This window comes from Nematostella vectensis, chromosome 5 (assembly GCF_932526225.1).
Source record: "Nematostella vectensis chromosome 5, jaNemVect1.1, whole genome shotgun sequence".
Lineage (NCBI taxonomy): Eukaryota > Metazoa > Cnidaria > Anthozoa > Actiniaria > Edwardsiidae > Nematostella > Nematostella vectensis.
Genome location: NC_064038.1, coordinates 6,910,443 through 6,932,026, shown reverse-complemented (window position 1 = coordinate 6,932,026; position 21,584 = coordinate 6,910,443). Strand labels below are relative to the sequence as shown.

At 38.4% G+C, this 21,584-nt stretch overlaps 2 protein-coding genes and 1 long non-coding RNA gene across 3 annotated transcripts; 2 read left to right on the top strand and 1 right to left on the bottom strand.

Moving 5' to 3' along the window:
• Positions 1 to 61: 61 nt before the first annotated feature.
• Positions 62 to 9,151, bottom strand: LOC5504588 (heterogeneous nuclear ribonucleoprotein A/B). The gene is made up of 13 exons (XM_032372917.2): positions 8,996 to 9,151; positions 8,797 to 8,837; positions 7,855 to 7,936; positions 7,528 to 7,612; positions 7,191 to 7,271; positions 6,753 to 6,860; positions 6,540 to 6,588; positions 5,615 to 5,697; positions 4,662 to 4,770; positions 3,877 to 3,978; positions 3,250 to 3,381; positions 2,500 to 2,637; positions 62 to 957 (listed from the first exon to the last, which is right to left on the bottom strand). The coding sequence occupies exons 1-13, from the start codon at positions 9,031 to 9,033 to the stop codon at positions 761 to 763; spliced, it is 1,245 nt and encodes a 414-aa protein (XP_032228808.2). The 5' UTR covers positions 9,034 to 9,151; the 3' UTR covers positions 62 to 760.
• Positions 9,152 to 9,353: 202 nt separating this feature from the next.
• On the top strand, positions 9,354 to 21,558 carry LOC5504579 (DAZ-associated protein 1). Its single transcript, XM_048727417.1, has 13 exons — positions 9,354 to 9,487; positions 10,216 to 10,256; positions 10,842 to 10,923; positions 11,372 to 11,456; positions 11,599 to 11,673; positions 12,063 to 12,158; positions 13,412 to 13,460; positions 15,365 to 15,447; positions 16,612 to 16,741; positions 17,468 to 17,578; positions 18,466 to 18,642; positions 19,725 to 19,913; positions 21,009 to 21,558. The coding sequence occupies exons 1-13, from the start codon at positions 9,456 to 9,458 to the stop codon at positions 21,212 to 21,214; spliced, it is 1,356 nt and encodes a 451-aa protein (XP_048583374.1). The 5' UTR covers positions 9,354 to 9,455; the 3' UTR covers positions 21,215 to 21,558.
• Positions 19,920 to 20,492, top strand: LOC125562984. Its single transcript, XR_007308037.1, has 2 exons — positions 19,920 to 20,376; positions 20,440 to 20,492. It is a non-coding gene; the product is annotated as an uncharacterized LOC125562984 (long non-coding RNA).
• Positions 21,559 to 21,584: the final 26 nt, after the last annotated feature.

Genomic DNA, 21,584 nt, shown 5'->3' with positions numbered 1-21,584 from the left:
ATTAAGGGTGCTTCCTCGCTCGTACTAACATATCATAATAATAACCCCATGACTCCACTTATACAAACGTTAAACAATTCAACTTTATTGATATAATAAGCAGCTCAAAAGCTATCTGAAATAACCTAAACCTCCCTTATCCATAAACTGATAAAATCATACGTTAAATATTTGGCAATAAAATGGAAACAAGCCATCTTGGCTAAGGACGGACCATTAGAAAATCGATGGGAAAATTTCCTCAAAATATCAAACAACATTCTAATAACAAAATATTGCGTGGCAAACCTAAGAAAAAAGCATGGGGTACGATCGTGCATAAAAACAAAACAATTATCTAATGGTTCGTCCTAAAGTAGAAGTTGTGGTTCACACGTGGATGTTGAAATTATTCAAGTCTTTTCTTCGTCATTCGGATAATCGTCTATCAAAAAGACTAATCTTTAGCCATTTCATGAAAATCCTATAACTTTGACACGTCTTCCATGGGTGGGACACAGAATAAAAAAAGAGGCTAAGTACATTCCGCTTTTGTAGACGTTCAAGAGTTTCTATATGAGCGAGCAAGCGTGTATTTGTCTACAAATGATGGAAAGGCGCGTATTCAGAACGTAAAAAAAAACACTAACTAAATCGTAAACAGCTATAGAATGCCCAAAAACCGGGTAAGCTTTGTGGCATTTTTAGCATCTAGTCCCAACAAGGTTTAGTGACGTTCTTCGGTGTCTTCCTCTTCGGAGGTCTTGATCCCATTTAAGGTCTACCTTCCATAAGGGTGGAAGCCTCTAGAGGCCCCTGCTACCCCCCCTCCACGACCGAAAGACTCCCCGTACCCCCCTGCGGCGGCACCTGCGGCAGCGTACGCCTCAGCGGCAGGGTAACCCGCGTAAGGATCAGCCGGCACAGACCCCCGGGTGGGGCCGTACTGCGAGTCTGTCTGTTGGTAGCTCCCGAGACCTACAATAAAGTCAGAATATTAGATTCGAAGTGGTGTTATCTAGGAAGGGATATTCTATAACCAGATATTGGGACACCAAACCTAGGTAACGTAGTTGGCGGAGCATTTCTATGGAGTGCCTTCTCATCACTTGGTTGTGGGTTCGATTCCCGGTTCCGACGTAAGTTGAGTTAGTTGGTATTGCCTGTGCTCCGAGGGTCTTTATCCGTGTTCTCCGGTTTTCTTCCCTCCACAAAACCAACAATTTGGATCTTAGCTGTGATCCGTGATCAGACAAGAGTTGTATGGCGGATGCCTGAAGCGCCTTCCCATACCTTCAACTCGAACACGTGTGAATTTGCGCTCCCGTAATTCAGCATCTAGCTGCGATGAGAGTGAAAAGCTACTCCAATTGTTTGTTTTAATTTTATTTTCTATAGAAATAACATGCACTCTTGCAGGACTCAAGTGTCTTAGTGGACTCAGGAGAGCGTGTCAATGCTTACCATAAGCATTTATTTTCTATAGAAATAACATGCACTCTTGCAGGACTCAAGTGTCTTAGTGGACTCAGGAGAGCGTGTCAATGCTTACCATAAGCATTTATTTTCTATAGAAGTACCATGCACTCTTGCAGGACTCAAGTGTCTTAGTAGACTCAGGAAAGCGTGTCAATGCTTACCATATGCATTTATTTTCTGTAGAAATAACTTGCACTCTTGCAGGACTCAAGTGTCTTAGTGGACTCAGGAGAGCGTGTCAATGCTTACCATAAGCATTTATTTTCTATAGAAATAACATGCACTCTTGCAGGACTCAAGTGTCTTAGTGGACTCAGGAGAGCGTGTCAATGCTTACCATAAGCATTTATTTTCTATAGAAATAACATGCACTCTTGCAGGACTCAAGTGTCTTAGTGGACTCAGGAGAGCGTGTCAATGCTTACCATAAGCATTTATTTTCTATAGAAGTACCATGCACTCTTGCAGGACTCAAGTGTCTTAGTAGACTCAGGAAAGCGTGTCAATGCTTACCATATGCATTTATTTTCTGTAGAAATAACTTGCACTCTTGCAGGACTCAAGTGTCTTAGTGGACTCAGGAGAGCGTGTCAATGCTTACCATAAGCATTTATTTTCTATAGAAATAACATGCACTCTTGCAGGACTCAAGTGTCTTAGTGGACTCAGGAGAGCGTGTCAATGCTTACCATAAGCATTTATTTTCTATAGAAGTACCATGCACTCTTGCAGGACTCGAGTGTCTTAGTAGACTCAGGAAAGCGTGTCAATGCTTACCATATGCATTTATTTTCTGTAGAAATAACTTGCACTCTTGCAGGACTCAAGTGTCTTAGTGGACTCAGGAGAGCGTGTCAATGCTTACCATAAGCATTTATTTTCTATAGAAATAACATGCACTCTTGCAGGACTTAAGTGTCTTAGTGGACTCAGGAGAGCGTGTCAATGCTTACCATATGCATTTGTTTTCTGTAGAAATAACATGCACTCTTGCAGGACTCAAGTGTCTTAGTGGACTCAAGAGAGCGTGTCAATGCTTACCATAAGCGCTGTAATCTCCCATGCCACCAGCTTCTGCATGAGCTGCCACCCCCCCGCCCGCAGTGCCCGGGGCGGCAAGTCCATAGTCTGTTGAAGCAGGAGCGGCCGCAGCCGCAGGATAACCAGGCATGCCATAACCTAGAATCACATAAGTATTCATTTACAATTAAGGTGGCGGGGATTTTATTGCTCTTTAGTTATGTAGGCCTAGCAAAGCATACACGTATCAGCTATGCACAAGCCATTGCCCATAAAACCTGTTACTCCACGGGCTATGGGACAACTTTACTCCAAAGTAATGTCTAATGCTTGTTAGTGCCGAATAACCAACTTATTCCTACTTCAACTGAATGAATTTGCATTGGTTTTCACTACTCCAGTGAGTGGCTACATACCGCTTCGTTTAAAAAGTTGTAAGCGTGTAGAACTAGCTGGGGGAGCGAAACCGAGCCAAATACATCCAGTTGAAGCAGGAATAAGTAGTTTATTCGCCACTTAAAGCATTAGACATCAACATGGAGTAAAATTGTCCTATAGCCGGTGGTTACCGCATGGCTGAATATTGTAAATGTTAAAGCTTGTGTTACTGGGCACAGAAGGGGGCAAATAAGTATAAGGATGCTGATGGTGATATCGATGACTTATATTGACACTAACAGGGGCACCTTTTTTGTTACTCTGTTTTAATAAGACAAGGACATCCATGCGATTAAGGTGCATCTCAAAAGCTGTGAGCTGCTATTCACACACCTGCATTTGCACCATAAGCTGCCTGGGCCTCCCTTCCTGGTGCTCCATATCCAGCAGCGCCATATCCTGGGGCAGCTCCATAGCCTGCACCGTTAGCCTGTGGAGCCGCACCCATGCCGGGAGCACCATAGCCTAACACAGAAACAACAAATAATCAAAATCATATATATTTATAAGCAAGGATTTGGTAAGGGGGGTGGGGGTGGGTCAGGGACAAGGAGTTACTCAGCCATAGGTATTACTGCATGTGGGAAAAGTTTTATATTTGATATGTTTCAATAAGAAATTATCTTTTTTAGGCAGTGAGGATGAGTAGGGACGCAAAGGGCACACACCACTAGCAAAACACCTGCACTGATTGGCATAAAGGTAAAAAGTGTTGACTACCAATCTCGGTTATTTACTATATTCTTGTAAAACCATACAGAAGATAAACAAGCAGAGCCGTATCCTGGGCTAGTGTCAGAAGTAAAATTCTAGCTAAACTGTCTCCCCTTTTTAAAATATGTATGCTCACATTAAAACATGCACGTACATGTCAAAATTAAGAAAACAAAGTCTCTCTTTTTTTCCCTTTAAAACAAAACAATACATGCACCCCACATTCGATAGCTACTCCATACATACCTCCATATCCTGGGTAGCCCCCAGGTGCAGCATACCCATATCCCTGGTCCCCTCCATAACCTCTACCCATGCCTTGCATTCCAGGGCGCTGCTGGCCATAGCCTGGAATAACCAATTAAACAAAGTCACACAGGTTGCAAGGGGTCAACACATAAGTGGGAAGCACAAGAAATGGACATTTCAGGGGAGTGTATGAAAGCCTTGAAAGACTGTCTATCATGTTCATTTTTGCTTTACGGAACCTGGGTAGCACTGTTATTATAACGATAAAGAGGCATTGTCACCAGTCTACTTCAGGTCGATTACATAACAATCTCTGATTATTTTTAACGGAAAACGCGAAAAATATTTCAAAATATTGATAATATTGTTTATTTAAATTTTCTTTGAGGATGTGATTGATGATTTACAGCGGATGGCCTGTTTAATATCTTGGATTTTAATAGATTCTTTTGTCTTTTAACGGTAAACTGGTGACAATGCGGCTTTAATATGTGGTACATTTGCCTCTTACCACAGGGATTGATTCCCAGTCTTGCCCCAAAGTCAGTTGTTCCTTGCTTTTGCTCTGAGGGTTTTTCTCTGGGTTCTCCAGTTCTCCCCACCCCGCAAAAACCAACAATTTAAATTTAAGCTGTGTTTTGTGGTCAAGAATGAGTTGTATGGCAGCATCTGGGACACCATTTATGTGTTTAACTTTACTATTTTGTAGCTGTGCTCTCATCACATATTATGTGTATAACATCTGGGTGAATTGACTGCCTATCTTGTGTATAATAACATACCAGCAAACTGGCCATACTGGGGACCTCCCATCATTCCAGGTGCGCCACCACCACCACCTTGGTTTTGACGTGAGCGAGGTTCACGGGTCTCCGCCCGTTTAGCTTCCACCTAGAAATGCAAAAAACTTCTAATGAATAAATGGCTTTAGGCTTATACAGAAACAAACACTGTACACACTAGAACATAAAACATAACACTAAATGTTGTCTTATGCCTGCAAAGCTAAGTTTGCAAAAAAAAGTGCACAAATTCTGCCTGCTCTAAAAATTTAAGTTATTGGTATTTTATTATTCAGTAAAGCCTTATCGGTAAATAGAGTACCTTATGAATATTGTATTGTTTATTTTTCAGGTAGTTTAAATGTAAAGTAGATACACTAATTGTACATTACATAACATTTTAAAATACCCTTAAGATTAAAAGAAAGTGACAGAGTGACCCGACTCCTTAGTTTTAAAGGCATAATCCATCTACAAACATAACAAAGATGTAGGCTCTAACATGATACAACAATACAGCATTCACATCAGAAGTGAAGGAAACAGAAAAGGGTTTACAGACAAGCTGTAGAAAGGTGGTTTGCATAGACATAGTGGGATAAGGGAAGTAAACACCCAAAAGGTAGAAAAAGGTATGACTGTGAGAACTTATATTTATTTCATTAGAGTTAGAGTTATTTGAGGTCAGTATGAGGATAAGACAATAAGTAAACAGAAGACAAGAAACATGAAAAGACAGAAACAAGACATACAGAGAAAATACAATCAGACACAGAGACAGACAGACTGACGGACCGACCGGAGGACAGACAGATGGGTGATCAGACAGATGGATGGACAATCAGACAAACATATGAACAGACGGACAGACAAGTACACAAACAGTCGGACAGGTAGATGAACAGACAGATAAACAAACAGATGGACAGACAGTTAAAGAACAATAACTACACCGTTTTTCCATTGATTTGGTGATAATGCTCATCTGCAGCCTTCGTAACACTGTCCTTTGATTCAAATGTAACAAACCCGAATCCTAATAATAATATAATAGTAAAATAATATTATAACATAGACATTATTGAGTACATCTTGTAGGAAAGCAGTACAGTTTCCAAGTTGCTGCTTGAATGACATGAATAGGGTGCCTTGACTTGCATGTCTTACTACCTTCCAATGTTCCATTGCCATTCCACTGTAATGCCCTGCCTAAGTTGCTATTAGCTCAAAGAGCTTTTCACTACAGCATGTCTCCTGTTGCATTCACACTCACACTGAGAGAGATTCAGCAAGCTATTATACTGCATTCACACTTGCTCTGAACCGGATTCATCAAGGTATTATGCTGAATTCAGACTTGGATTGAAGCAAATTCAGGAAAGCATAAACATTAAATGATTTTTGTATGGATATTGAAACTGATACTTAATTGGCTGAATGTGATGACCAACAGGTATCCTTCAATTACTCACAATGGATGACATTATTATGATTTTGTTTTAGTTTGGATATGTCCAGAGGCTAATGTGAATGCAGCATTAACAATGAAGGGAAACAAAAGACTGCAAGCAAAAAAACATAATTATAATACAGATGTATTAGGAGTGTAATAACAGAGACTGATCCCTTAAACTGCGGAACAAAATACCTAAAATCATGGTTCAGTAAGTTTCTCTAAATAGTATAAAACTGAGAGGTAATAAATATTGATATTTTTGTGTAAATAGTAAACTTTCATTATCAATAAACAAACAATTATTTACTTGTATGTTAAATCCAAAAAAGGAACTGTAAATAAAGATTGATCGATTGATCATATATTTCATATCATATAACTAATGTCATATATTTCAATGTTATTGTTTGAAAGATACTGACCTCTCATCTTTTGAGTCTGTGGGTCAACCATCAAGTTCACACTCACCACCTGGAAAGGTAAGAAAGGCATAAAACAATAAGAGATGAAAAAACCTGTGTGCCAAGTGTAATATAAAAGTGATCAATGACATCATGAAAATATCACATTTACATTACTAAAAATAAATAAATAATATTTCCATTCCATTCCTTTCCATTTTGTCCTTTACACACCTTTCCATAAGCAGTGAAGTAATCTTCTAGGTCTTGTTTGGAAGTTGAGTGAGCAAGACCCCCAACAAAAATCTTGAATTCATTATTTTGATTTCCTCCTCTTTGGCCCTGTTGGCAATAGCATGGTAAATCACATTTGCTTTGGCAATGCTATAAAAAAGACACCCTATTAAAAAAATAAAAACTCAGCAAATGTGGAGATGAGTTTGTTTGCTCTCTCCTCTGAGTTATTACTTCCTTTCACTCTCGAAACCCAAGATAACATCCAAATTTATATAATAAAATGTGAACGATGGGCAACTATGTCTTAAATTGGTGCATTTGACTCCACTATGTTGTAACTACCCCCTCATAATCATGCATCCTTTATGAGACTTAAAATCTCATTATTAAATACCAGCAGAAAAGTGCACAAGTAGTTTTGTTTTATGGAATTACCTGTGGGGGTCCTCTGCCAGCACCACCACCTTGGGGAGGGCCTTGTCCTGGGCCACGAGGAACTGCTGGCTTTGGATCAATCTAAAATAATGATATATTAGTTCCTAAGTACAAGATTTTTTGTCTTACAAAATTATCAGAGAAGCTATTATTAGCAATACTGTAATTAGGGTCAACAAAATAGCACTAGTGGCAAACACATGGCAGAAAAATCATATTTCTTATGACTAAGTGATGGCTTAGCATCCTATTTTCTGGTAAATAAATAGCCCGTTTTGTTTAAAAATGGCTAGAAATTCCAGATTAAGCTATGTACACATTGCATTATGTCACATACCATTTTTCCATCAAGTTGATGGGGTTTGTCATCCATAACATTTTGCACAACGGATGGGTCTCTAAATGTGATGAAGCCAAAACACCTGTAAACAACAAATCACATTACTATTTAAAAACAAAGTCTTATAAATAATTTAACAATTTTGATAGGACATATTGCAAGAGCTTTTCCAAATTAGCTGATGGAATTGGATGCTTTTTCACACATGGTGTCCTAGGATGACAAAAAATGGCTGACATAGAACAGCCAGAACCCAGAAACTGTCTCTTACAAGTTTGAAGTAGCAGTTTTCTATAGAGGCCATGGGTTTGTTACTTGGAATACCTTGATCTCTTGGTCACTGGGTCAGTCATAAGTACACAGTCAGTAACTTCTCCATACTTCTCAAAGTATCCCTGTAGCCCAGCTGTAAAAAATTTGTCAAGATTTATGGCAGCGAAGAGATAAAGATGGTGAACATGCAGGATTTCAGTGTACACTGCCAAATTTTTCTGTTAGCACCCGTCTATTGTGGATGCAGCATAGCTGTCAACCCAACTTGGACATAAATCAGCTGAAACAGAGTAAACATGTGAAAAAAAAAAACCCCAAGAGAGCCAATGCGAATGAATACAGAGAATACATTCTCACAAAAATTAGGCTTGTGGCGAGGTCCAAAATCTCGTGACACTCGCCTAATTTGGGTGAGTTGACAGCTATGATGCTGTTGCCCTTCCACTTTTTGAGCCAAGGGCCTGTTACTGTCCCTCCACTACACAAATCTTAAGGTTGCTATTTGAATTTGTTAAGCCAAGGGCCCAGCAATGTTCCTCTTCTGTCACAAGCATTCTTATTGATATGTTAAGCCAGGAAGCATACATATGAGGTGGCAACATTGTTGTGAATAATATGTGTAAAGATGATAGCAAACAAGGAGGAAAGGAACTGTTCTATTTTGTCCCTTTTCCTTTTCCGCTTCCCTATCTTTTGTTACTATGATTCTCGATTTCTGTTTGATCGGCTATGGAGAACCCGGCTTTTTCTTTCCTAACAATCTTCTGCCACAACTTATGGGCAATGTTTAACTCTCCTATAACGCAGGAACTTACTTTAATAAGCATAAATCACAGAATCCATATTATCTAGAAATACCAACATGGTTTACACTTACACGGAGAGTGTAATCCCGCATCGCATTACATTAATCACTGCACGTGTTACATGAGTAGACGAATATTTTCTGACTGTTTTTGTTGATATGTAAGACTTGGCTTAACAACAACTTACCACTGTCCGTGCTAATAGCGAGGCCACCGACAAAAATCTTCCTGCAGAACGAATTAAAATCAAGCTTATTTCAGACGAATTCAAGGCTCTACGAAGAGATGAAGCATCCAACACAAGACGGTAGGTTACTCTAACTTTGATCGTCAAAAAAGCCACTGAAACACTAAATATAGATTATTAACTTAACTACGGCGGTTACCCTATATCGTCTTTTCCTTGTCCCTTTCCGATAGGCATGTTTGTAGCGGTAAACAGCGAAGTTTCTGTGACTTTTGTAGGCAAAGAGAAAGAAGAAGATGTCACTTTTGCGAAGTGCGCGTGGTTTGAGCGGAGAGCCCGGATGTTGAAGTAAGGGATACCTGTTACCACAGGCCACCCAACAATTTCTACACACAACTCTCCCTCCTTACAATATTTGAAAATTAATCATACAAAAGCGTCATAAAAAGCCTAAGTTTTGACCAGAAATGATTAGTTTCATGAATTGATGATAAGGTCTCATCCTTTTCTAACAAGAAAAATATGTCAGTGGGGTCCTGGGTACGATAGTTTTTTTTTCATACGGGACCTTGCCTTGTCACGTGTTTTTCCTTCTGCCGGCCATCTTGACTAAAGACTCAACTGAACCAAAATCTCTTTGAAAAAAACCCGAAATAACCATGCCTGTCCGCGGGAAAGGAGATGATATAGGGTAAGTGCTTTTACACACCATATTGGTACCTGTTTATGGGTGGTTTATTTATTAGTGAATGACAGCGACTATATAAATATGTGTCACATGAAAACATTTGTTTGTCCCAAGAATCATTCTCAAAAAGTTTCACCACGACCGACATAAACATTCTCTTGAAGCAATGAATAGTATTTGTCAGCTGTTTAACAATGCTATCTCAATGAAGCTTGAAGATTCATTGTATACAAAGTTTCCCCCCCGAAAAAAATACGGAATAATCGTAGTCCAACATTTCTAAAGTCACTCAGGTTTCCCGTTACAACAACTCAACCTTCATTAAAAAAAAGACTCAAAGAGAACTTGCGCTTTTTTCACTTCTAGCTTAACATACTTATCTGAGAAGTCACTGGAATGCTAAGCCAATGCCTCTGTAAAAACAGAGTACAGTCCTGCTGTTTTGACTTTAAGCCCTTAATCAAAATAACACTTGAAACATCAGGGAAACTAGTGTACTTTTTTTTCAAAATCATAGAACAGACTATATATAACGACCTTTGTTGATACATTCACCTGATCCCTTCATGCCTTTATAATCACCTAGTAATTCTACAGCTTGTCTGTAGCTTTTCTAGTCATATCAAGGCATCACAACGTCAGCTATCTGTTTAACATTATGGTACGGTTAGATGACAGGGAATTCATGCAATGATTTTGACAACATTAAGCTTTGTTGTTGTTTTTTTCAGGAAAATTTTTGTGGGTGGTCTTGCAACTTCAACCACCAAAGGTGTGATAAATCCTGTATCTTTGTTTGTTTCTACGTGTCTCAAGTAAATCTGTTACTTTGCAACCAGAAAAACTGTGAAGAATAGAAATATAATCGATTGACAAAATGTTTTCCTCAGCCGGCTTTGCGACTAGGCAACAAGCCCGCATTTAAGCATGGGTAAAAGCAATAAAGCGCCTACCTGCATATATTAGCCACTGCATAACTTCAGACTCAGACGCGGTAGCGGTGGCTAATATATGCAGCTAGGCACTTCAGTGGTTTTTACCCTTGCTTACGTACATGCAGGCTTGTCGCAAGGCCTGTTGAAGACAACCTTTTGTCAAACAACTCTATGTATGGAATGAACTCCATAGGCCTCATCTGTTCCTGTGCTGAGCAGACACATCTTCATCTTAGGTTACCCTTTTCATAATCAAAGATGAAAGAGTTTTTGCTGACTGCTTGTATTAATGAGTTTTTTTCTCAAGTACAAGTTTAATTTTCACTCAAGTGTTTATTTTTTGGTGTTCTTGATCTTCATCATGTTAAGGTGTACATTCTCTTTGTGATCATCATTGATTAGGTTGTTGTTTGTTTTACCAGAGGGCCTCCACCAGTATTTTGAGAATTTTGGTGAGGTAACTGACTGTGTGCTAATGACAGACCCCACCACCAAAAGATCAAGGTATATTAATTTTTTGTCTTGCCCTGGTGTTGTTATATAATAAAGAATGCTAAAAGTGACTAGTAGAATGTGGTATTGCTTGTTCTATGTAATTTTCACTGCAAGAAATATAGCATAGCATAGCATTCAAAATTCAATAATTATTTTCTGTTGTATGTTATAAGCAGTGGTGCTAGCCTTACTAGAGCACCATAGTTTCCCACTAAAACATTTATTTCTTTGGTATACTAAGTGCAATTAGGATATCATTTTAAAATAACGACTTCCAAGTATTACACAATTGATATTGATTAGATCTGGGTATATTAAACTATAAAACAGGGAAGCCTTCTGTTAACATAATTGTTACGAGGGTATACTAAACTATGAAACAGGAGAACCTGCTCTTAACATAATTGTAACTACATTCAAATTTTTTTAATTTTAAATGTTTTATTTCATTTTTCAGGGGCTTTGGATTTGTGACATTTAGAGATCCTGCTACCATCGAGTCAGTCTTGGCCAAAAAACCACACATCTTGGATGGCAAGACTGTAAGTATAAAATATTAAAGGAGAGGGAGAACTAAACCAATGCTTACATTTTGTATTTATTTGTTTCTTCTTGTGTTCACCTGTGAGGAGAGGTTTGTTACCATAATGCTCTCAGTAACCATGTGGTGTTCTTTTGTTCCAGATCGACCCCAAGCCTGCGGTTCCCAGAGGCCCTGGACAGCAAGCCCAGACTGGTGCTGTAATGGGTGGTCCACAGGTATGAAAACCTTTCCTTTACAAATAAGACTGAGCAATTACTATAAAGACAAATGGGCCAATAATAGAATGTGGCATAATAACAATGATTTGTATGGGGTATGATAGTAGGTGACTCCTAAGCTTGAATCAAGCAGAGAAGACTCAACAAGATAGGCACTTGTGAAAAAAAGTTCTCATTAAATTCCCTTAAAACTGAAATTCTCTTAACACTGAAAAGCATAAAATACACTTGAAACTGTATTAATACGGTAAGTGCAACTTGGTTTTAAAGTCTGTAAAAAATATAAGTGTTGCTCCTAACCAGTCAATTGTTACATTGCCATGAGAGATTGAAGGGAAAAATGTAATCATTTGTACAAATAATCTATTTGTTTTTTTTTCTATCAGAGAGGCTCAGCTAATGATGGCAAAGTATTCATTGGCGGACTTGCATTTGGGACAACTGAAGAAGACCTTAAAGAGTATTTCAGCACCTATGGAATGGTAAACATTGAAATATTGATACAAGGAATGTCACAATTGATAAATAGAACAGTGCTTTGCCCTTTAAAGGCGTTGCCCTCTGTCCTTCTGTTGTCAGCGGGTGTCAGGAAGGGCATAAATAAAGAGCTTTGTCCTGATCCTCAGACTTGTACTTGATTGAGTCTGTTGACATACTGCACAGAGCAACATAATAAAGAATTTCCTGATATATGTTTTCCTTTATGAGTCATGCCATACTGCAAAGAGTGACTTAAAGATTTCCCTGATATATTTGTCCCTTCATAAGCCTGTGGGTTTGTTTTGTTTATATTTTCTTTGGTATATTTTCATACTCTTAATTCCTAGTTATAATTTTTTATTTTATTTTTTTATTTCATTGCACTAATGAGGATTTCAACGTCAGCATAACAGTCTAAATTTTCACGACTGTTGAATAAATTACTGACATATTGTACAGAGCAACATGGAATATAATTCTAAGTGAAACATCCCTGTTTATTTTGTAAACAGGAGAGAAACTAAGTCGATATGATGTGTTAAATTATAGCTGAATGTTTTATTTTAGCTCTAGCCAGTCCAGGTCATTATAGGATGATGATTTTAAGATAATTATTATTTCAATTAACTTTTTTCTAGGTTTGCTCTTTATCTTGATGATATTACTATTTTTAAACCACAGATAACTTTCCATTTTTCTTTTTTAACTCTAATGACACCCTACAAATTTCTTAAACACGAGGTTCTGCTATAAAAGGGAAAGCTCCTCCCACCCCAGGCTCAAATTTGCAATTATAATTTCAGAACACTGCCTTGCTAGAAATCACAAATTATAAGTCCTCTTTGACAGGTAACAAGACAGTTGTGTTAAGAGATTGATGGATTAGTAATTTGCTGTCCACACACGTTTTTGGTTCAAAATTTTACATTTTGTGCTATCCATAATATAACACATCTGCATAAATTATTCTCGTGCTGTGATGAAAAGGCTTGTATTTTAAAGCATACACAGCTTGGTATAGCATTTTTTTACAATAGATAGATACATTTTAGGTGAACAACTCTAGGGATTATATTTGATTTTGTTTAGAATTTGAAATTTGAATTTAGCCCTCAGAGCAAGTCCCTACATGTTGTCTCATTGACAGCAAATTAATAACTGAGTGTTCTTGAGCCTTGGGGTGGGAGGAGCTTTCCCTTCTATAGGGGAACCTTGTGTTTAAATTTTTTCACAATGCTTATGACTTTTTCTTTAGGTGAAAAATGTTCAGCTGATGTATGATAAAGACACACAGAAGATGCGAGGTAAAGAACTATTTACTGTATAGCACCACTATTATATAATCACTGAAACACTCCTTGTATGGTTATCAAGTTCAAGAACAATAAGCAGCATGGACAAAGGCTTGATTCTCATTCAAAAAAAGTATAACAAAAAAAAAAATGATGAAAAAATCAGATGAAAAATAAATGAAGCATTCACATGGAATACATCTGTCCTTTCTGTTTTCCATCTGAGTCTTGTTCTTGTGGAAGGGCAATCTCTATGGTTAATGCTTCATGAAATTAAATAGAACCCTGTTAATTTTAATTGAGGATTGCCTTTTTAGAGGTTAGCAATAATTTTCTAAGGTAAGGGTTTTTATTAATTTCCAGGGTATACTTAAAATACCAATATTTTGGCGTATCAGTTATGATTTTTTTTTGATTTTGGAATTTATTTTCAATGCTCTAATGGGTATCTGTCAATATCAAAATATGACATTTATTAAAGCATGTGGTTTTGGGAGATTTAAATTGTTGTAGAAATGATTAAAAGGGCTGTGCCACGCCAAAATTGTCTGAATGATAAAATGGTGTAGCTAGTTTTGACCTAAATTATAAAAATTCCTTATAAGGTCTAAATTATAAAAATACCTTATAAGAAATTAGCAAGTAAAGGGACAGCAATTATGAGCAATTGAAAGATGCAAATCCTCTTGTCTTCTGGTAATTTCATCCAGACCATTTTTGTGTCTCAGCCCATATTTTTAAAGAAAATATATTTATGAATTGATGTATTACTAATATGTATTTTATTTATTTTAGATCCTTATAGATATTCTCCTCCTACATTTTTTGTTATGTTTTCAAACACTTCTCTCTTTCTCTCTAATTGTATAAATTAACTTGATATTATTTTTAATTTAATGATTCTTATTTGTTAACTGTTAGTAATGTTGTTGTTAGTTTTTAAAGATATTTTGTTAGACATCTTGCACACATTTATTAAAGAAATAATTGCATTATCTTTAATATCTTGCCTCATGTGTGTTACCCTTTTCGTTTGTGTACCTGCTTCGTGTTAACTATTAGAATAATGCTTCTTGCATTTATTCTGCTGACTTACTAATCCTCCACTACAAATAGTTCATCTACTAGAAAAATGGGAGCTTTGTATGAAATTCCTGGAATAATCTCAGTCACATAATATTGCAGACTGACCGACAGACGGACGGACAGACAGGACTAGACAGTTTTTTGGGGGTCTTATACAAACAAAGAGTACATTGACTGGGAATCCTATACAAATTTAATTTTGTATATTTGTATATAGTTGTTTATGAGACAATCACTATACCATGCTGCCTTTTTGTTGTCCATGGTTTCCCTTTTCTTTCTTGTTCACTGTTTCTCTTTTCTTGGTTAAATTATGAGGTTCTTCATTGGTGCAGTTCTTAATTGCAAATTACAACTCTATTCTATTGTTGTTTACAATTCCATGTTCTTGTTCCAATTATGGTTTTTTTTTATTGTAAAATACTCCTTAAAAATGCAACAGCCACTGTGTTGTGGTATTAAGACCATAGCCTTCCCATCCTATGGCTTTTTGTGGCTGCTTGATGGCTTTTTATAGCTTCTTGGTGGTTTCATGTCTTACTTTATGCTTCTTTCTGTCCTAGGGCAAGTGGTTGTGCTTAGTTTAATCTATATAATATTTCTTTGTTATAGTACAATGCAAAGTTTTTAGAAAGCATGCAAAATTTGTCAAACAATTTATAAGTAGGAGGATTCCATTGTGTTTGTGTGTGTAAAAAAAAACCTAGTACATCCATTTGCCTTAGGCATGATTATTGATGTCTTCACATTGACAATGTGAGCATTGCAGGATTGCACTATTGTTAACCTATTCTTATTGTTATTATTGATTATTATTTATATTATGTTAGGCTTTGGATTTCTTACCTTTGAATCAAAGGAGAGTGTCGACAAGACAACGCAAATACAATTTCATCAAATCAATGGAAAAATGGTGTAGTTAGACCTCCAGCTATTTTGTGTGAATACAGTTAATCCATTAAATCATTGTGCGACATTCAATTTTGCTAAAAAAAATATGATTTAAAAAATGTGATGAATGGTTTAGGACTATTTTGCAACTGATTTAGTGGCCTAACTGTATTCTATTATGAGTGTTGGTGCACAGAAATGGCAAAAGACAGAGTAGAATCCTATCACTGTTCTCAATAGTTTTGTCATTTCTGATGTAATTATGATTTGTACAACAGGTTAACAAGGGGTTGTTTCTTTGATGTATATAAATTTCCTATATTTAAGCTTTAAAAGTCAGAACTCTTTAACACAGTAGTGAAGAGACTTCAATATGAATTTCAAATTGGCATTTAAATAGATATTTCCTGTTGTACAATCATTGGTGTAACCTAAATGGTAGATTTTGATATTTTATTTATTTGTTTTTATCTTAAAGGGGGTACTGCTTGTTATTTAACATTAATTTTAAATGAAAAAAATCATCACATCACATAATGATATTGTAAAGCTATTTTATTGATAAGGACTTAGTTATGTTTAGATGAGGATCACTAGATTGACTGGTATCAAAATCTACCACTTGGGCCACTTTATGATGTGGTGGTAGCATGTGCAATTGTTGTTTCGCTTGGTATATGTTTGTGTCATGTTTTATTCATTGTTTTTCTTGATGGTTTTTACTAGTGATGCAAGAGAAAATAACAGTCTGATAACACTTTCCTCGTGTGATTATATAATATATTTTGAAACACTGCCTTCAGTATACAAAGAAGCCCCATTTTACCTTGCATTGCCACTGAGAACTGTTGTGTGTAAAATTTAAAACCCAAGCAAAAGCATTTTATTACAACTATCAAATTGTTATAATTAGGGTATTATTAGATGCTCTCCTATAGATTTAGAATTGGCTATATCAAGTTTTAAGTTATCTTAGATAATAATTTTGCCTCCTAATTTATTAGAAGGTATGATAACAACTAGTTCTAGCTTTATTATGTTTTTGTAATGGGTATTCATTACTTGTAGAATGTATTATGTAGAATGTATTGTAGTCTTAGTAGAAGTTGTGTGTAGCTTGTGTTTGCTGTAGTTATTCTGAGTGCTTGACATCATTAGTAATTTTTTGTGCTGTTACTATCCTCAGGTGGAAGTTAAGAAAGCTGAGTATCGCGAACGGGGTCAGCAGTCCAAGGACCATCAGATGGGGGGTAACCCCCTAGCCACACCCCTTCACATGGGTGGTGGCCAATATGGTGGACAGTATATGCATCAAGGTAGGAACTGTATGTGGGGCTGTACAGATCCTTCAGATTAAATTCAAAATCTAAAGATTACTTGATTTTTCATCAAATTCCTTGAAAGCCTCTAAAAGTACTACAGATAGAATCAAGCCATTTTTGTATGTTGATTATTTGCTTAATGGTCTGCATAACATGGGTGAAGTAGTATGATGATAGATTTTTAAAGAGCGCTAAAAAGGAAAGGTAGATATTACGGGCATTTCAATGTGCCTGCCTCTTCATCATTCTTCTTTGTCTATTACCAAGTACTGCCAGCCACCAACAATACCGTTCTGCATTTTTACAAAATGTTTACCTTAAGTATGTTGCTGCACTAAAAGCTGTTATTTACAGTCTGTTGCCCTTTAAAGGCGTTGCCCTCTGTCCTTCTGTTGTCAGTGGGTGTCAGGAAGGGCATAAATAAAGAGCTTTGTCCTGATCCTCAGACTTGTACTTGATTGAGTCTGTTGACATACTGCACAGAGCAACATAAAGAATTCCCTGATATATTTTCCTTTAGGAGTCTTGACATACTGCATAGAGTGTCTTAAAGATTTCCCTGATGTATGTTCCCCTGCATGAGTCTGTTGACATACTGAACATGAGCAACCTAAAGGCTCACCTGATACTGTATATCTATTTCTGCATATTTCTAAGATACGGAGTACATAAATAAAAAAAAATATGTTATACTAACTGTTGAATTTATCATCCAATTAGGTGGATATGGCCAGCAGGGAGGTATGCCTGGCATGGGGCGTGGCTATGGGGCAGGAAACCAAGGGTTTGCATATGGGGCTGCTGCGCCTGGTGCTGGGGGCTATGGCTATGGTATGTATGCCAAAACTTAGGGGTTTCAACTTATGCAGTCCACAATTCTTTGTCATACCTTGATTCCCCTTACAAGTTATGTCACACTTTTGTGGATGCAGTGGTGCAGTTGGTAGATTGTTGCTCTGTAGTTCCTGTACCCTTTACCACTGGGTTCAGGACTGATTCCCAGTGACAACATTGGTTGAGTTTTTTTTTTTGTTGTTGTTATTTTGCTCTCAGGATTTATCTGTGGGTTCTCTGACTTTCCTCCGTCTGCATAGAAAACCTTAGCTTTGTTTGATGGTCAGTCATGAGTCTATGCCTTTGTCCTATGCCTTTGACCTATTCCTTTGACCTATGCCTTTGTCCTATTCCTTTGTCCTTTACCTTCAACTCCACCATGTTGTATCTATGCCTGTAATTCAATATCAGAGCTGTGAGGAGTGTGATTTAGCTTTCCATGCTTTATATGTTTGTTTATCTCAGAATTCAATTGATTTCCAGTGCCCTATGGAGGTGTTACCCACTGTCCTTGTAATTGGGTGTCAAGATTGGCATAAATAAAGAGCTTTGTCCTGATCCTTAGACTTGTACTAGATTGAGTCTGTTGACATACTGCACAACGCAATAATAAACAATACATACATTACCAAAACATTTTTTTTTCAATTTTGCTCAATCATCAAACTGTGCAATAATTAGAATAGATGCTCTCTATAATGCCGCTAAGGGCTTTAGGGATAACATAAAACCCTTAAGCACATTTTGGAATGGTCCATCACCTTGTGTGGACAACATTGTAAAGATGTGTTAAATTGACTGTCTAACATTGTAAAGATGTGTTAAATTGACTGTCTAACATTGTAAAGATGTGTTAAATTGACTGTCTGTGACCATGTCAACAGCTCCTCAAGGAGGTCCTCCCAGTTATGGCGCTAACATGCCTATGGGAGGAGGTCCCCCTTCTGCTGCCCCTGGCTACCAAGGCGCTGGGGGGTATGGTACACAGCCAGGCCCTGGAGCTATGGGGGCATATGGTGCGCCGCCGAGAGAGGCCCCTGGTGCTTATGCGCCTCAGTCAGGTGAGTATTATCCTGGATGTGTGGGAGGGTATTGCGCAAGGGAAAGAGAGGCGCATGATGGTTTGGCACCTCATCTATAAAACTGCCATTTTGTCATCCTAGAAGCCATAAGGGAAATAAAACATTTGCATTGACTTATCTACAGTCCCTTTGCCAACAACTTATGCCGCATTGTCACCAGTCTACTTCCGGTTGATTGTGTAACAATCTCCGATAATTTTTAATGGAAAAAAAAGCGTGAAAAAAATTGTGAAAGCAGTGTGTCTATTAGAAGTTTCTAGGAGGATGTGGTCCTCAAAAAAATCCTCAAAGCCTGGTAAATAGTGCGGATTCTCATAGATTCTTTTGTTTTTTTAACGGTTGAGGTTTCCGTCGGACCTCCAGAAGTGAACTGGTGACAATGTGGCTTTAATTGAAGTCAAAGCCAGTTAAGTCCCTGCTTTTAAACCATCCCTTACTAACAAGACAACACCCATGATCAAGAAATGTTATCCTCAGTCAAAAGTTGTTTTCACACCATACTTTCCTGAACTTCAACTATAGATCCGTTGAATTTCTACCTTGTGCACTAGCCTCTATTTTGTGTCTTTGTGACAGCATAAAATGCCAGTTTATTAGATTACAAAGGCTATTATGTAGCAATGATGTAGTAAAAATTCCCTGTCGTACCATACTAATTCCCTGTCGTACCATACTAATTCCCTGTCGTGCCATACTAATTCCCTGTCGTGCCATACTAATTCCCTGTCGTGCCATACTAATTCCCTGTCGTGCCGTACTAATTCCCTGTCGTACCGTACTAATTCCCTGTCGTACCGTACTAATTCCCTGTCGTACCGTACTAATTCCCTGTCGTACCGTACTAATTCCCTGTCCTACCGTACTTAATTCCCTGTCGTACCGTACTTAATTCCCTGTCGTACCGTACTAATTCCCTGTCGTACCGTACTAATTCCCTGTCGTACCGTACTAATTCCCTGTCGTGCCATACTAATTCCCTGTTGTGCCATACTAATTCCCTGTCGTGCCATACTAATTCCCTGTTGTGCCATACTAATTCCCTGTCATGCCTTAATCTCCAGGGTATGTGGCAGCAGCTGGGTATGGAGCCACACCTGCCCCTGGCGCAATCCCCCCAGGTGCTGCAGACTATGGACAGGCTGGGGTCCCACCCACATCCGCCATCCCAGGCTCTGCAGCCCTGCCCACTGCACAGCCACGTGCAGAAGCACCGAGTGTGGGTGACTACGGAGCTGCCTACAGCTCATACGGTAAGCAAGGGGGATTTGCAAGGTGGAGTGTGGGTGACTATGGAGCTGCCTACAGCTCATACGGTAAGCGAGGGGGATTTGCAAGGTGGAGTGTGGGTGACTACGGAGCTGCCTACAGCTCATACGGTAAGCGAGGGGGATTTGCAAGGTGGAGTGTGGGTGACTACGGAGCTGCCTACAGCTCATACGGTAAGCGAGGGGGATTTGCAAGGTGGAGTGTGGGTGACTACGGAGCTGCCTACAGCTCATACGGTAAGCGAGGGGGATTTGCAAGGTGGAGTGTGGGTGACTACGGAGCTGCCTACAGCTCATACGGTAAGCGAGGGGGGTTTGCAAGGTGGAGTGTGGGTGACTACGGAGCTGCCTACAGCTCATACGGTAAGCAAGGGGGATTTGCAAGGTGGAGTGTGGGTGACTACGGAGCTGCCTACAGCTCATACGGTAAGCAAGGGGGATTTGCAAGGTGGAGTGTGGGTGACTACGGAGCTGCCTACAGCTCATACGGTAAGCAAGGGGGATTTGCAAGGTGGATCGTGGTTTTGGAATTATTTGGCAATCTCAAAAGACATTAAATTCATGCAGAATTATAAAAATAACTATCCAGGTTTATTAAAATGACCTTCCATCTTTCAGATTTTGAAGGCCTAGCATTTAACGGAAGGAAATGGATTGAAAATAGTACTTTCAGGTTCCGGAATAGGCTTTACCTTAACTCAAACCATTAAATTGCAGAAATAAATCAACTATATCCTTTGCATAATTTCCCCTTTATGGAGAATCTGTTCTTTTCTTTTAATTACACTTGGGTGGAGTAGTCAGTAAGATTTTACATTGTTTTGTTGCACACTTTTTCATATTTCATTAAACTTTCTTTTATTAAACTTTGTGCTGCAAGCTAAGAATGCTCCCTGGTTCTTTCCTTTTGAGCATAATATGTCAGATACTTTTGTCTTCTCTCAATGTGAAGTTGTCACTGTGTTTGTAACTCTTATACTCTCTCAGTATATAGTTGTGTCTGTCACTTTTTATCCTCTATCAAGAAAATAAGTAGTTGTTGTGCTTGTGCCCATTGTTATGTCTCATGTCCTCTCTCAGGTCTTGGTAACTACCAGCAGACTGACTCTCAGTATGGACCAGCAAGAAGCTCCTTTCCTGCTGACCCTGCCTACGCTGGCTACCCTGCAGCAGAGTCTTATCCTGCCGGTCCAGGTGCGGGCCCTGCCCCTGCATTTGCAGCTGGCGAGTCATTTGGGCGGGGTGGTGGGGCAGCCACCAGAGGCTTCCACCCCTACGGGCGATAGACACACTGTACCCCACCCAAAGAACGATGAGCAACCCTTTACCTAGGATGGTTTGGGTTCAGTAGTAGTTTGAACTGATGGGTTCTAAGACCTAAGCTACAACATGATTGAGACTTCAAGTGTGGCCATCGAATGGAAGTTCAAACACGTCCTATGTATAAATAGTAACAGTATATCAAGAAAAAAGGAACACAGGAATTCTCATACAGTATAACACTTTATTTTTCAACCTAGAAAGGTTCTTTTTAAAGTATTTTATTTATATGCAAGTTTTATCATCATTGTGCAAGACAAAATATGTAAAATACAAGCTAGATAAATAAAAGTGTAGTTCCTGTACAAAACATTATCAGTTGTTGTTGAAAGTCAA